Raw genomic sequence first — 16,713 nt, 5'->3', positions numbered from 1 at the left:
AAAGTAAAGGGGAAATTAACAAGATGTTAAGTGTCCATTCTGAGAAAAATATACACTAGCCATAGTTAGGTGAAAAGGATTCAAACATGCAACAGTGAATATGCCTGTATGTGCAAGTGTGTTAAGATTTTATACCGCTGCACTTGCCTCTTGACAGGTCGTCATTGCAAATAAGAATCTGTTCTTAATTGACTTACCTATATAAATAAAGGTTAAATAAAATACAAAAGAAACATCTTAGAATGAGGCTTTGACACAGCATAATGCCATCACATCTCAGGGTTATTATATTTTCATTATCGACCATAGTTGTAATGCATGAACATACAATCCTACAGCATTGAGACAGTCATATCACTGTCTCCCTGAGAGAGGTGAGAGACAGCAGTGTGAGTGGTTAGCTTGGCGTGATCATCTACAGCTGCACACCTGTTGAGGAAGATGCTGCTGACGTCGTCATGGGTGATGGGTGGTTTCTTGGAGCTGGCGGCCATACGGAGCGGTCGGAGGAAATTGTTGACCAGGATGTGGAGCTGCTGGACGTACTCAGCCTCAGAGTCCAGCATACTGAACACCACCTGGTTCCTCTTCCTCATGCTCTCGGCGTGGGGAGACCGGATGTAGTCCTGGATGATGGTCTTCCATTTCCTCCTGCACATCCAGCCTCGTAGGAAACTCTGCACCTAGCGGACCACGGGAATCACGGGGAATGGAAGGTGAGTTTTTTTCCTGCATCATTGGCAAATACACTGAAAATAGAGTAGAACATATTTTGTGTAAATATGTACTTTTTTTATTTTCTTGAGTTCAGAGTCATCATCTTCACTGGGTTCAGCTGTTGGACTCGACTGGATCTTCCCATTGTCTTTGTGCAGCCCGGAAATCTGACAGAGAGGACAGCCACAGACAAGATCCACCAGTCATCATCACTCACAACCTGCTCTCCAAGTTTCCTCCTCACTTGACAGCGTATTAACAAAGTGACTGTGTCAAATGAAATTAGAGGCTGTCAAAGCTGCCAGCTCTGACATGTGGTAGTAGTGGTGGCAATACTAACTCTGTTCACTTGGCTCATATCTCTACATCAGCACTCATTTCCATTGGTTAGAAATGCAGACTCACACTGTGTGATACTGTGCTGCTGTACATAGAAAAGCCATAAATGTGCTGCACAAAAGAGCTGGGAGCTACTCAGAACTGTCTGAAGGTAAGTGTCCCCATTTACTTTGTATAGGCTGAAAGGGTTTATTGTTATGTTGTGGGGGGGATAGCACTCTGTATAATAAAGCCTTGTTCATGCATATTCAGCACACCATTTCATTTCAAGCCCCACATTTGCACATTAAAGTAACATGACTATTTGATCTGAAGAATACAGCAGGGAACATAGCTCTATTGGAGGGATTTCTTATGAGTGGAGATGTAAAGTGGTGGGTCTGCACACATCTCTTTGTGAGAGAGCGTCCCTCCCAATCTATCCCAATCTCTCTCTCTCTCTCTCTCTCTCTCTCTCTCTCTCTCTCGTATTATTCAATAATATAGACATAAAGAAACAACTAGTACAGTCATTATCCATTTTAGTCAGATGACAAAATCCTAGAAATCTTGAGCGGTGCTCCTGAGAGATATTTCACTGTACTGTAGTTGCTCTAGATCCCACACAAGCTCCAAACGCTTTCCTGTTAAGTAAAAAATAAACATAACAATCCCCCACTGAGACAGAAGGAATCATAATGAATATTACCTCTGATTTTAGCCGTTCAATCTCTATTTCCCCATCCTCTATCTGTTGTCGAAGTTGCTTAGCAACCGTTTTCTCTGTCTCCACGATCTGAATTAGATGGAGATACTTCTGCATGAGCGTCTCGTGCTCCGTGGCCAGGTTCCTGTAACTGTGGACAGGAAACACACACTCACACACACTGCAGCAACTCTCCACAGACATGTTTCCATACTTTCAGAGGTCCAGATAGACACACTCAAGACTGTATGCTCCACCATGCAGACTGTATACATCCACCACTCAACCCCTGCCCTACATACACATGTGTACCCATACAGACCTCAGGTCTATGAACAGCCTCATAATGCAGTGACGTAACTATTAATAGCCTTTGTGCTCAGTGAAGTGTAGCTACAGTACATTGCTGCACATGTCTCAGCAGATAACCAACCAAAATACAGCAGGGCCATATTGTTAAGAATATCCTCAGAGCAGTGCCCAAATCCACAGTCACAATAGACCACCAATCATCACAACAGCACTTCTTATTTCACAATGATTATTATACAGTAAGCTACGTCACCAGTCACCCTGTTTCATTCAACTGAAATTACACAATACCGATTTACTACTAACAGTTCAATAACAACACCTGAAACCAGAGTATATCAGGAATACGGTTTAACATCAGCTGCATACAAACTATTACCTCAGGTGACACGAATGTTTAAAAATCCTTCTCAAGGTCCCTATCAGGTTTTCTACAGCATTTGCCCCCAGAAATGTATGTCAAAAACATTGCCTTAATGCTGCATGACAGTTCTATCACATCTCAACAGAGTCAAATTGTACATTTCAAACCATACATCATGCCTTATCTAAGAGATTACACCCATCCATACAGTAGACATCAATAATAGCACATGTGTGTGTTAATGTAGGTGTTGACTGGGTAGACAGGTTGCAATAGAGGCCTGGTACCTGGCATGTGTTATTGCAGCCACCCATTCATCACCGTCCTTGACATCCTCTGTACGCAACTCCAGGGCTTTCTGGTTTTCATGGGTGAAATTTACAGTGAAGTAGTACTGAAACACACAGAAAAAACAAAGGCTTAATTAGCTCTAAAACACATTACTACATTGCATGGGTAAAGCGGCATTTGGATTCTTTGTTTTTTAATGTATGAGAAAAAGTATCTTCTCAATCCATAGAAATCTAAATGAGCTATCATATTATAACCACAAAATGCAACGAAAAGGTCAGACAATGCACAGTATGGCAGCTGCAACACAAACATAGTTACACAAAAATAATATTTTAACAGAAGATTATGAAGAGTATTTCTGGCCCAAAAAAATCTGTGTGCTGCAGACACACATCATTGAAACCATGAACCCTCTCACAATCTAAGCTTGTGTGTACCCTTTCTCATTGTTGACATTAGGGGAGTACATTGCACAAATGAGGGTGGGGAAAGGAAACCCACATCCTCACCCACCAGCTCGATCAATGGGGATTTTAGTAGAAAGCCTCTCCTGACTGTCTGGCTGCCTGGCCGCCTAACCGCCAAGCCACCTGACCGCGTTACCGCCTGAGCGGCTGTCTGACCGCCTGGCTGCCTGGCTGGCTCCGGATCCCAGGAGGAAAAGCCATAAGACATGTAAGCTGGAGGCACTGCCAATTACATAACGGTGCACTACCTGTTACCTAGCAACTCCACTCTGTGCGAATGGATAGGCTCTTAGCGCTACTTGTCTCACTCCATTTTAACTAAGCTGGCCTTCTCTACACTGAATTCCCCAGCACCAATAGGTCTGTGTACGAACCATCACAGTCACTTAACAATCATAGACCATCCACATTATCTGGTGGATTAAAAGTTAATTTCAGACCTTGCCAGACCCTGTTTTGTACATATAGTAAATGTCTTAACTGTTGTACATTTACATCATTAACATATGCTAACTTTTCTTTCCTCAAATAAGAATCTCAGTGCACTTTTCTTTTGAAAATATACACCAAATACACCAAAACACACAATGATTGGCATGGCAAGATAGGAAAAGATCAGCGCTGCTTGGCAAAAGAACAGCCTACATTATCACATCTCACACATTGGAATCACACTCAAGGTTAAAAATGTGACTCCTAGTGTGTACTTTGGCAGCAGCCATGTTGAGCGAATGCCCAGCCTAATCTTTGGCCAACAGGAACCCATCAACCTGCACCTCATCACTTTTCATGGCTGAATGGTATTCATCCTTCCTTCAAAGATAATCGGATCTATTTTTTTCAGGGATGCATGCTTGTTGTTGTTGTAGTTTTCCTTCATCCTCTCTCTAAAAGCAGAGAGAGTGGCTTGTTTAACACACAGCCTACTTCATGCTTTATGTCAACAGCTGAATCATAACACACACACTTTCAATGTTTTTTTAGGAAGTCAATCAGGGTCTGAACTTATTGTTGAGTGTTAGAATAGTAGAATACACAAGGTGTAATTTCATATTTTGGTTATGCATCAGCAGTTTTCCTCTTTTTATGTTAGACACTGACAATCACTATGTCAGCTAACATTTTTTAGATTGATACGAAAAAAACAGAACAGAAATACATCAGCCATCACTGGTTGCCGAATGCTGTAAAATGCTGCTGTTCCCCAATGGGCCTTGACCCCTCTGAAGTAGTGCAAGGAGCACATTTACAACAGATAGCGGTTGATTGTGTTAATAGTGGAAGGGAGTGGAGGCGCGACAACACACAGATACTCTCTGCAGTTCCCTGCAAATAGGGTTGCCATATGAACCATGGGCTAAAATACCTTATCATCTTTAGACAACGACATTTGGGGATAAATTGAATGTGGGAATAAACGCTCAAATCCAGAATTGTAATGAGTTAACAGATCAAAGGTCATTCAAACTCCTGATTTTGATGCAAATAGAAGAAAGGCAAAAACGTCTACTGACCTGTCATTCTACCTGGGGCATTAACACTCTCTTTAGAAAGCACAGGCACCCATCTTTCTGAGCTTTCATCAATATGGTGGCCCCTTAAGCTGTCAAACTTCGCAACGACCTGCATCATTGAATTTTAATTCACAGTCAAATTTCGATCAAAGCTGCCAATGTGTGAGGGCAGAAATGAGGGTGAGATAAATATGGTTATATGAATAGTACAGTACATTGATTACAAACCAGCATACCATGACTATTGAAGATAATATTTAGTTTAGAACTACTTGGCATCAAAGGATCTTCCCTCTGAGACGAGTCCACTCCCCCAACCTATTTTAATCAACTTTCATATTGTATTTTGTCTCCGTTGTTCATTCAGTTAAGCCTTAAACTCGATTGAACTTTAAAAGTCTACATCTCAAATCCTAGGGTTGTCACAGATTTAGGCGGTTGACTGTCTCTGTGCCATCCTATATCTTATCATTCAGGATGAACTTGCTATTGGTGTGCAAACAAGGTGCATGTTCTATGGTTATGCATACTCATAAGGCATACATATACTGCTCATTCTTCTATATTAAAGAAATTACGTATCATTTATTATCTATTGCTCATCGCTCACATTGACTGGCCAATGAACACTCACTAATGTGAGAATCCGGTGGTGTCCTTGTTTTTGAATAAACAATTGCTATGAGAAGTAATGTATGTTGGCTTGGAGATGTTAGTAGGATGCAATGGGGTGTGACAAATATATTCTGAGCTATGTAACATTGTATTGAGTTGTGAACAGAGCCTGTTGACTCTGGCAGCTATGGAGTAAGACAGATGAGAATGGATCATTCCTTCACAAATACAGACTCACAGACTATCAAAACAACATTATAACCTTGTGTTTTGTTGTCGTAAGCCTTCCAAAAATCAAGTTGAAAAGGATGGATCAAAAGAAGGAAATTCCTGACAAATTCCTCTGAAACAATTTGCACGTTCATAATATAAGGAGTTTTCATTCTCTAATGAGGGGAACTGGAAGAGCAAAATATTAGCCAATATGCCACATATTGCTTTGTCAGCACAGGGACAGCTGTTCACAGGAAAGGCCTGGACTCACTTTGGACTGCAGCCTATACAGACATGGATAGGGACTGCAGACAGAGCAGAAGTAAACAGAACTACTAGCAGATAGAGCCTCAATTCAATGATCCTACACACAAAACATTCCACAATCATTACATCATCCTTCATGTGCACAATATGAACTTTTCTTTTCAGTAATAGAGAACACAAAGATTGCAGCACCATGAATTATTCTGTTTTTCATGACTGTTTTTTGTAAGGAATGTTAAACAAGATGAGCCATATAAGAAGCTGAAAAGTATCAGTTAACCATCTTATTGAAGTAAGGAAGTAGGATCTTATGGTGTCTACTTCTACAGGTTTAGGCTTCTCCAGCATTGTAAATCATATGTTTCATTAGTTAAAAGTACTGGAGAGGAAATGTATTTTTTAGCTACTTTGCAACTACTTAGCATGTTAGCTAACCCTAACCCTTTAACCTAACGCCTAAACTTAACACTAACCTTAACCCTTTAAACTAACTCCTAAACTTAACCCTAACCTTAAAGTGCCTCGGATTTACTAACAGAATAATACAAAATGCTCTGAGACCAGGTTGCAGCCTATAGGAAATGGGTGATGAACATCCACAAATTAATACATACTACATGAAACGTAACATATCATACTAAATGGAGTGTCTCGGATTTACATAAAGAATAACGAAATGATCTGAGACCAGGTTGCAGCATCATAGACAGTAGAAGCCAATCAAGACAAACGATTATGTTTTATTTTTTCTTCCAGATTTGAACAGCCTCATCCTCTGATCCCAATGTGAAGGAATAACTCATCCCATTTCTCTGAGAGCAAAATACAGTGTACCAAAACATAAAAACAATAGTGACGAAGACCCCATGCCCGTTGTTTTGGCGTACGGTATTGTTACTTAACAATATTTGCTGCAGACTCAGTTGCCGAGGTAGGATGCTATTAATAAAAACAGTGCGAGAGTTATATCAATACGTCAAACAGTGATATTACGTCAAATTTCCACAAGATGGCGACTGTGGTACGCAATACCTTTAGCGCAATTTTCTTGAAAAAAGAAAACAGTGTCACCAAACTTCACTGTGAGATAACATTTGGTTTGACAATAATAGTTCCATATCAACCACATGTTTTGTTTAAACATGTAGGCCTGTAGACCATGTAGAAATACATAATTGCCAATAAATTGCCTGTTTTTTTGTCTCAAATAATCGACACTATATAGGCACAATGCAGCAAAACCGAATAAATACTTGTTAATAAAATACAATAAAAACAATGCAGGAAACCGCGAGGCAGCTCGGTATTCAATTAGGTGTTTATAATGGAATCATTAAGCCGATGCACAGATTACATAACACACGCACGCTGAGCAAACAGTTCTTTATTGAATCTGGTAGAGGCCAACTGTAGGTTATAATTTAACTGGACTGTAATGTAATACTTGCTGTGGATAAAGAGGGATAGGATAAATAGCATAAATAATGGGGGGGGGGGGGGGGGGGGTACTTTTCCCAAAAATATATATGCTACATGTACTCATAACACTGAACCGTCTGATTCACATGATAACCTGCTTTCAAACTCATGAGGATATCTGCACGCCGGTAACTCGTGCATCATTCATGTGTATTCAATGACAACCTATAACTTTACAGTCGTAAAAAAGACAAATGAAACAACGTTGTGAACTTGTATGTGTGTTATTCCTACCTGCTTTTCTAAACACTCTTTGGATGATTGTGAAGGTTTAGGTGACGGCGCCCTGTCACACACACATCCCTCCAACAGGTATAATCCCGCAGGTCGAGAGCTGGACTCGCTCTCAAAATAAAACAGCATATTTTGGAATAAAGCGAACCACTTTGTGTGCCATTTTGTGTTGTCTGAGCTCCTTTTGCTCAAGCAACCTCGCCTCGTACCATCCTTCTTTGCCAAAAGACCCAGGTAGGTGACATGACCATCATTCAGTCGTATTCCCTTCTGCATTTTTATAAGGAGACTTTGGTTGAAAAAAGCTACTTGTTCCTTACATCCTCTTAAACCCGGTACACAGACAGACGTGGACTTTCTGATTGCGGACAAGCAGTAGCCCGCTCTGCCCCTGCATTTACCATGTTGGCATGAAGTACAAAAAGAGAGAAACAAAACATAGAACACGGATGTATCATCCTAAATTCGTTGAGGAGATTTTAGGGCTTCAATTCCCACATTTCTACCCAAAAATAAAGAAAAAACAGACCGACTATGAATTTAAACGGAGACTGGCAAAGGAAGATAATTATAGCGTGCGCGAGGTGGTTTGTCGTATTCTCACGTGAAATCTCCCGAAAACAGTGAGCTGAGCGAGACAGCGAAGTCACGTGACGTAGCTTCGGGAAAACACATTTCAGAACCTTGGACAGCGAATTCAAAACAAGTGAAAGTGAAGCCGTCGCGTGAGCTGTTGTTTTCATGCAAGAGATACCTTAGTCCTCCTGACTACTCTCATTAACCAAACATGGAAGTTGTATTATTCGTGAATTAACACTACTTTTTGAATCTAATGAGATGGAATTGTAACTCCTTGTTACTCAGAGAATGAAAAGCATACATCTCAATAGGCAGTCAGATGGTGAAAGCTCATTACCCATGGGATAGACTAGAGTAGGCAGGTGGTTGGCTATATAAGGGTAGGTCCTAAGTCCATGTGATTCACAGAAATGCCTACTATAGATCATTTTAATTGTTTTAATAAAAGAATCATAGAGCAGTTGGCCGTCTTGAATTCACACTTGTAAAGGTCAGTCTTATTCATTGACATACATCAATACATGGTTTGCCTTGCCATTACATTCATGTAATCAATTTGGTTAATGACAATGTCGATTGAAAATAAATCTTGAATTTCTTTAGCCCATGCTTGGCAACCTATTCAAGTGGACCCACCTGAGCAATTCTCAGTGCCTTTTATTTCCTTGCAAAAAACGTGCTGTTTTGTTGTTGTCAGTGCTATTGTACTCTCAGCCTACCTAACAAAGGTTTGGTTGCAGTTAATTAGGGTCCAGTGACAGAAGGCAGATGGTTGGAGAGCGCTGTCCCATACTACCCCTCTGGGGTTAGAGTTAGATGTTTTCAAAGTGGCTATCATAACACCACAGTAATCAGCACTATTTTTTAAATAACACCCAACTGATTGTTTCAACAAATTTACCATAGCACAATAACAGTGGCATTTATATAAAAACAACTTTTATATTTAGAATATTACATGTAAATGGAACTGGCTTTAGCCTACTGTATAGAATGTTAGCATTGGCACAAAACACTTCACACATAATGCAAAGAGCTGGAGGTAGCAGAGTTCCTGTCTTATACGCTAAAACCGGGGCCTCCTTCAGAATCTGTATTAAGATTATGCTAATAGACTCTCGTCCATCTTTCCCTAACACGTCTCTCCTCAGCCAGCCAGCCAGGTCCACACGTACCAGGGTGGCACGAAGGCTGAGGGCTGTTTGCTTTGCCCTGTTCTGTCTGCGTCATACACATTCCTGCTGCATTCTCCTTCACCTCTCTCTCTCTCTCTCTCTCTCTCTCTCTCTCTCTCTCTCTCTCTCTCTCTCTCTCTCTCTCTCTCTCTCTCTCTCTCTCTCTCTCTCTCTCTCTCTCTCTCTCTCGCTCAAGAACCACCACTGACTTATTGCAAACATAATAGGCTGTTCACAACCATGGCACACCCATGAGGAGGTCCTTGCATCTCTTTAACCTATACAGTAGTTGTAGCTGTCTTCTCTTGTATTATAATTAATTGCTTTTATTAGTCCCAGGGCAGCAGATTCTTCACAGCCATTCCATAAGAGGCTTGATGACAACATTTTCAGACACAATAAATACGATAGTGCCTCATAATGTAAACATAATAAAATGTAATATGTTGCTGAATAATGATATTATTCGAAGCCAGCACCAGATGATAAAAAGAGCAACATCACAATGACTCTATTTAATTATTGGATTACTTTAGCTATTTAAATCCTTTACCGTGGGACCTAACCTTTATTCCATTGGCATTACTCAAGTATAGGACTTTTACAGTTCATTAAGGTGTTGGAAATCAACACCAGTGATATACTGTAATAGAATGAGAAATATTTGGGTGTGTTTCAAACCAGTGAACAGGAGATACTTTTACCCTCTGCTCCCCATTGCAGAACATGGTAGGTGTTGGATGAGTACTTTAAAGTTCATTATTGCACACTGGATCTAATTTAGCCTGTTTTTATTGCTCCATAAAAAGGGAGGCACAAAACAAACTGCAGTCCAGCATCAGATAGATTGGCATGACGATAAATTCTGAGCATTGCTCATTCATTTATGTACACTACTCTGTTTACAACAATTCATAATGGTATTCCATAGCTCACAGTTTTCATTATTATCAGGGAACCTATTATCTGAGCTTGTTGGAGTCATTGGCATAATGTCCTGTGGCTTGTGCTAGTTCTTTGTCACAGTGGTTATATAGCTGAGCTACAAAACATGTTGTAGCACACAGGCAATATGCCTCTCTGAGCACCCAATTTGTTTAAAAGGCCAGCCTTTAATGTGGTGCTGTCAGTCATCTAAATACTTTATTTATGACTTCATATCTGTTGTTATTTGCTTTCTCTCAGATCCATTCTATTATAAATCCCTCTCTTCTCTAAGGCAGCTATTTAAGCAGACCTTTTTCCTCTATTCTTTCAATTAGCTATTTATGGGGACTGATATTAATCTAAAGTAGAATTCATCGAATGGTTATATAAACCATACAATGTAAAAAATAAAAAATAAAGTAGATTTGAAGAAATAAGAGCAGATGACTCCCTTTGCCATAAATTGAGCCAATGTAAGCTTAAGGCACCTATCATCAACCAATCTTAACCAACCATTTTTTAAACATTTGCATAGACGCACATATGAGAAGCTGATAACATAGGGTGTATTGTTAGTATGCTCTCCTGGAGCCAAGCTCAGGACCAGGTGAAACCAAACTCAGGGCCAGGTGAAACAAAGCTCAGGGCCAGGTGAAACCAAGCTCAGGGCCAGGTGAAACCAAGCTCAGGGCCAGGTGAAACCAAGCTCAGGGCCAGGTGAAACCAAGCTCAGGGCCAGGTGAAACCAAGCTCAGGGCCAGGTGAAACCAAGCTCAGTGGGTGGATTCTGGCTCCATGACACATACACAACACAGTGAATCATTGAGCTTTGAGCCCTCAGCACGTGCACCACTTGTCCGTTTAGAGATGCCTCTCTACTGCTCCCTTCAACAGATTCATAGAGTAGAGAAAAGCCACTATATGTCTGGAGCTCCAATCGGGGCCGACTAAACTGCTGCTCTCAGGCAGAAGAATGGCTCAGCAACTCTGCTGGAGACCCCCCTCCCCCATACACCAACACACTGTCTATAACCTACTCCCACATACACACTTCCTACAGAGGGGAGATGGCACATGTGCTCGTCTGTCGATATAATAAACGGATGATCAGCTTGCTAGCCATGCCTCTTTAAAGTCTGATTTAACCCTCAATTAAAATTTAGAATTGTAAATGCACACATTGATTTAAAGGCAAACATATTATTGTCATGATCATACACAATCTTAATATTTTTGTGAAATATATTTAGCATGTTTTCCACAAGCGTTAAAGTAGTCAAGATGAAGGCATGGCCATTGTGGTTCCTATATTTCCCACACTGAGATCCAAGGGATGCTGCTATTGCAGTATCCCTACAGAACCCTCCTCTCAGTGCTGTGGATGAGACAGGGCTACTCTTAATTACATGATCCAGCAGGCTTCTAATTCACCATACTCCTCTACAACGATATTCACTAATTACTCGTTCTTTTTTTAGAAACAGCCTACTTGGTTTTATCATGCCCCTCCTTATGCTCATTGTCTGCTTCATCATATTCATACTTAGGGTGGCTGGGGTGACAGTACTCCCAGGCTCTTATTGAAACTGAGTAAGCAAAATATTCAAATTAACATTCAAATCACTGAAACATGATTTTCCTATGAAGAATCTGGAGGGGAGATCGGAAGGTATAGAGCTTGGTTAAGGTGCAGAGGACGAAATGGTATTTAGGAAGCTGCATTGCAGTGATAATGTGGCATCATAATCTGTCTGAATTTCGTCTTCTGTCTATGTCAGAGCTCACACTGGGAGTCCAACGATGCCAGCACATTAGCCCATGATTTCTGGAGGCTAGACAGTACAGTAAGACCAATGTAAAGTAACGATCCACACAGTTGTCATTTGGATTGGTTTTGACTAGTGTTGACTGACCAATCAGCTGTAACCAAACAACCCTCACTTCGACGGATGCCAGAATACGCAAAAGTGGCAAATAACGCTTTTAACTAACCTGGATCATGCTACATGTGTGATCATGTAGCTTTGGTATTGTGTGCTATTCTGCAGACTAAAGCTGATGATACACTGGTCATTTTCTGACGCAATATTGCCGATCAATGTTGCTGGCAACAGAATGTGCCACAAATGCTAGAACTTTAGCATGTGGAAACAGTACCAGGGAAACTAAACCAAAACATGAATTGCTGTCATACCTTGTCCATAGACTGCTTACAGGGTAAGGAAACCAATGTGTAATTTTGTAATTTGGGTGAACTATACCTTTAAGCTAGCTAACCAGCTAGTTAAACACACAAAAACCTAAAACTTTCTAAAACATAAACACATTTACTTAATTAATTTAGCAGACGCTCATATCCAGAGCGAATTACTGTAGTGATTGCATACTAGTCCCCCGTAAGAATCAAACCCACAACCCTGGCGTTGCAAGCATCGTTCTCTACCTACTGAGCCACACAGGATCTGTAAGTGTATATACAGTGCCTTCAGAAAGTATTCATACCCCTCGACTTATTCCACATTATGTTGTGTTACAACCAGAATTCAAAATGTATTAAATATATGTTTTTCTCACCCATCTACACACAATACCCCAAAATGATAAAGTTAATATTTTTTTATTTTATTGTTTGCACATTTAAAAAAAATGAAATATAGAAATATCTCATTTACATACTGTAAGTATTCTCACCCAAGAGTCAGCACTTTGTGGAAGAACCTTTGGCGGCGATTACAGCTGTGAGTCTTTTGGGGAAAGTCTCTAAGAGTTTTCACACCTGGATTGGACAATATTTGGCCATTATTCTTTTTAAAATTCTTCAAGTTCTGTCAAGTTGATTGCTGATCATTGCTAGACAACCATTTTCATGTCTTGCCATAGATTTTCAAGTCGATTTATGTCAAAACTGTAACTACGCCACTCAGGATCATTCAATGTTGTCTCGGTAAGCAACTCCAGTTGTGTTTCAGGTTATTGTCCTGCTTAAATGTGAATTTGTCTCCCAGTGTCTGTTCGAAAGCAGACTGAACAATGTTTTCCGCTAGAATTTTGCCTGTGCTTATAGCTGCATTCCGTTTGTTATTATCCTAAGAAACTCCCTTCCTTTCCAATGACAAGCATACCCAGAGCATGCTTGTAAATATGAAGAGTGGTACTCAGTGATGTGTTGTGTTGAATTTGCCATAAACATAATGCTTTGTATTCAGGACAAAAAACACATTTCTTTACCACATTTTTTGCAGTATTAAATACCTTGTTGCAAACAGGATGCATGTTTTATAATATTTTTATTAAACTCTGTCATTTATGTTATTATTGTGGAGTAACTACAATGTTGTTGATCCATCCTGTTTTCTCATATTGCAACCATTCAACTCTGTAACTGTTTTAAAATCACAATTGACCAGATGATGAAATCCTTGAGCAATGTCCTTGCTCTCCGGCAACTGAGTTAGGCAGAGCTGTAAGGTTCTGCTTTTCTTTTCTTAGTCAACCTTGTGTCCTTTTCCTTTGTGTTCTTGAACGTAGCACTGTTTCTTTGTGTTCTGGAACATAGCCCTGTCTTTCATTTTTGTTAATTGATTTTCAACTGTGTTCGTTTCTCACCTGGTTTCATCAGCTCCCTATTTAGTTCAGTTCTTTCTGTTTGTATGGTTGTGAGTTATTGTTTGGTTGTGACTGCCTACCTGTATTTGACCATTGCCTGCGACCACGATTCCTTCCTTCTGCGAATGCTTAATAAACATCTGCCATGCTCTGCGTGTGAATCTACACCTTTTTCTCCTTGAGTATTCATTACACAATACCTCACCCCAAAAAAATGGAATGGATTCAGCGGAGCTACAGCGGCACCTAACCCAGCAAGTGGATCTTATCCTCTTTGGGTAGGGGGCAGTAAAAGCGTTCCCAAAGTAAAGAAAACATTCTAAAACACTCTAAAGTTTCCAAAACTGTTAAAATAATGTATGTGAGTATATCAGAACTGATTTGGCAGGTGAAAACCTGAGAAAAATCCATCCAGGAAGTGGAATTATTTTCATGTGGCTGTTTTTCAACTCAATGCTTACAGAGAATCCAATGGGTTAGGAATCAGATTGCAGTTCCTATGGCTTCCACTAGATGTCATCAGTCTTTAGACATGGTTTCAGGCTTTTATTTTAAAAACGACGAGTAAACAGCCATTTTGGTCAAAGGACAGAGGAACTTTGCAGACCTGATTCGCGCACCATTTGTTCTTTTTCCTTTCTATTGATAACGGTATTGTCCGGTTGAAATATTATTGATTATAAAGACAATAAACATCGTTTGACATGTTTCAACGAACTTTACCGGTACTTTTAGTATGTATTCCTCGACCTGCTATGACCGCCTTGGAGCCATTGGATTACTGAACAAAACGCGCCAACAAAACAGAGTTTTTGGGACATCAAGAGGGACATTATCGAACAAAACGAACATTTACTGTGTAACTGGAAGTCTTGTGAGTGCAACCATATGAAGATCATCAAAGGTAAGTGATTAATTCTATCTCTATTTCTGACTTTAGTGACTCCTCTACTTGGCTGGTAAATGTTTGTATGCTTTTTTATACGGGGCGCTACCCTCAGATAATCGCATGATATGCTTTCGCCGTAAAGCCTTTTTGAAATCTGACAACGGCTGGATTAACAAAAAGTTCATATTTAAGCCAATGTATAACACTTGTATATTTTATGAATGCTTATTATGTGTATTCCTGTATTTTGAATTTGGCGCTCTGCAATTTTAGCAGATGTTGGCCAGGCGTCCCACATACCCTAGAGAGGTTATGGAGGAAATTTTCCATCTTCCCCGGCCAGCCTATTCCTACTCCTCCAATGCCAGGTATCGTAACCCATAGCCCTTCTTCGTTCAAACCCATGCCTGGAAAATATAACGGTTCGCCTGGGAAATGTCAGGGATATCTGATGCAATGCAGCAAATACATTAAGCACAACCCAACTAACTTTGCCACTGACGAGCAGGGTGAATTTTGCTGTCTCTTCTCCCAGGAAAAGCCCTGGATTGGGCCACCGCCATATGGACTGCCAACAGCACAGAACTCGGATCCGAGACATTTCCACACCCTCATCAGAGATATTCGAGCACTCTCCCTCCGGTCGTCCTATAGAAGACCTCCTCATAGAACTTCAACAAGGACGCAATTCAGCTGCTGAGTATGCCCTCGAGTTCCGCACCATGGCTGCAGGGAGTGGATGTAGTGAGGCTGTTTTACTTACCGTCTACCGATGAGGGCTCAACAGGGAACTTCAGGCGGAGCTGGCCTGTAGAGGTGACCTTCAGGATTTAAATCCATACGTTCGTCTGTCCATCTCCATCGAGGATCCCAGAGCCCATGCAGTTGGGCCATGCTCCTCTCCTGTCACGATCGTTGTAGTGCCCCCCCCCCCCAAGGTGCGGACTCCGGACGCAAAACCTGAACCTATAGGGGAGGGTCTGGGTGGGCATCTATCCGCGGTGGCGGCTCTGGCGCTGGACGTGGCCCCCACTCCACCATAGTCAATCCCCGCTTCCGTGGCCTCCTAGGAACGGCGACCTTCCTAAATGACCTCACTCCACTGAGTGGCGCCTCTGGACTGAGGGGCAGCTCCAGACTGAGGGGCAGCTCCAGACTGAGGGGTAGCTCATGGCTGAGGGGTAGCTCATGACTGAGGGGTAGCTCATGACTGAGGGGTAGCTCATGACTGAGGGGTAGCTCATGACTGAAGGGCAGCTCATGACTGAAGGGCAGCTCATGACTGAAGGGCAGCTCATGACTGAAGGGAAGCTCATGACTGAAGGGCAGCTCATGACTGAAGGGCAGCTCATGACTGACGAGCAGCTCATGACTGACGGGCGGCTCTGGCGGCTCCTGACTGGCGGGCGGCTCTGGCGGCACCTGACTGGTGGGCGGCTCTGGCGGCTCCTGACTGGCGGACGGCTCTAGCGGCTCCTGACTGGCGGGCGGCTCTGGCGGCTCCTGACTGGCGGGCGGCTCTGGCTGCTCCTGACTGGCGGGCGGCTCTGGCGGCTCCTGACTGGCGGGCGGCTCTGGCGGCTTCTGACTGGCGGGCGGCTCTCGCGGCTCCTGACTGGCGGGCGGCTCTGGCGGCTCCTGACTGGCGGGCGGCTCTGGCGGCTCCTGACTGGCGGGCGGCTCTGGCGGCTCCTGACTGACGGACGGCTCTGGTGGCTCCTGACAGACGGGCAGCTCAGGCGGCGCTGGACAGACGGGCAGCTCAGGCGGCGCTGGACAGACGGGCAGCTCAGGCGGCGCTGGACAGACGGGCAGCTCAGGCGGCGCTGGACAGACGGGCAGCTCAGGCGGAGCTGGACAGACGGGCAGCTCAGGCGGCGCTGGACAGACGGGCAGCTCAGGCGGCGCTGGACAGACGGGCAGCTCAGGCGGCGCTGGACAGACGGGCAGCTCAGGCGGCGCTGGACAGACGGGCAGCTCAGGCGGCGCTGTACAGGCGGGCAGCTCAGACGGCGCTGGGCAGACGGGCAGCTCAGG

General features: G+C 42.5%; 1 protein-coding gene across 1 annotated transcript in view; it reads right to left on the bottom strand.

Annotated features, from left to right (window-relative positions):
- rasgrf1 (Ras protein specific guanine nucleotide releasing factor 1) overlaps window positions 1–8,389 on the bottom strand; it is a 34,240-nt gene extending 25,851 nt beyond the window's left edge. The window contains exons 1-5 of the mRNA XM_071416799.1: window positions 7,501–8,389; window positions 2,705–2,811; window positions 1,745–1,892; window positions 789–884; window positions 430–683 (exon numbers count right to left, since the gene is read on the bottom strand). Of these exons, the coding sequence (XP_071272900.1) occupies window positions 430–683; window positions 789–884; window positions 1,745–1,892; window positions 2,705–2,811; window positions 7,501–7,776 (881 nt within the window). The 5' untranslated portion in view covers window positions 7,777–8,389. The remainder of the gene's footprint in view (window positions 1–429; window positions 684–788; window positions 885–1,744; window positions 1,893–2,704; window positions 2,812–7,500) is intronic.
- Window positions 8,390–16,713: the final 8,324 nt, after the last annotated feature.

This window comes from Salvelinus alpinus, chromosome 9 (assembly GCF_045679555.1).
Source record: "Salvelinus alpinus chromosome 9, SLU_Salpinus.1, whole genome shotgun sequence".
NCBI lineage: Eukaryota > Metazoa > Chordata > Actinopteri > Salmoniformes > Salmonidae > Salvelinus > Salvelinus alpinus.
This window is presented reverse-complemented; position numbering and strand designations above follow the sequence as displayed.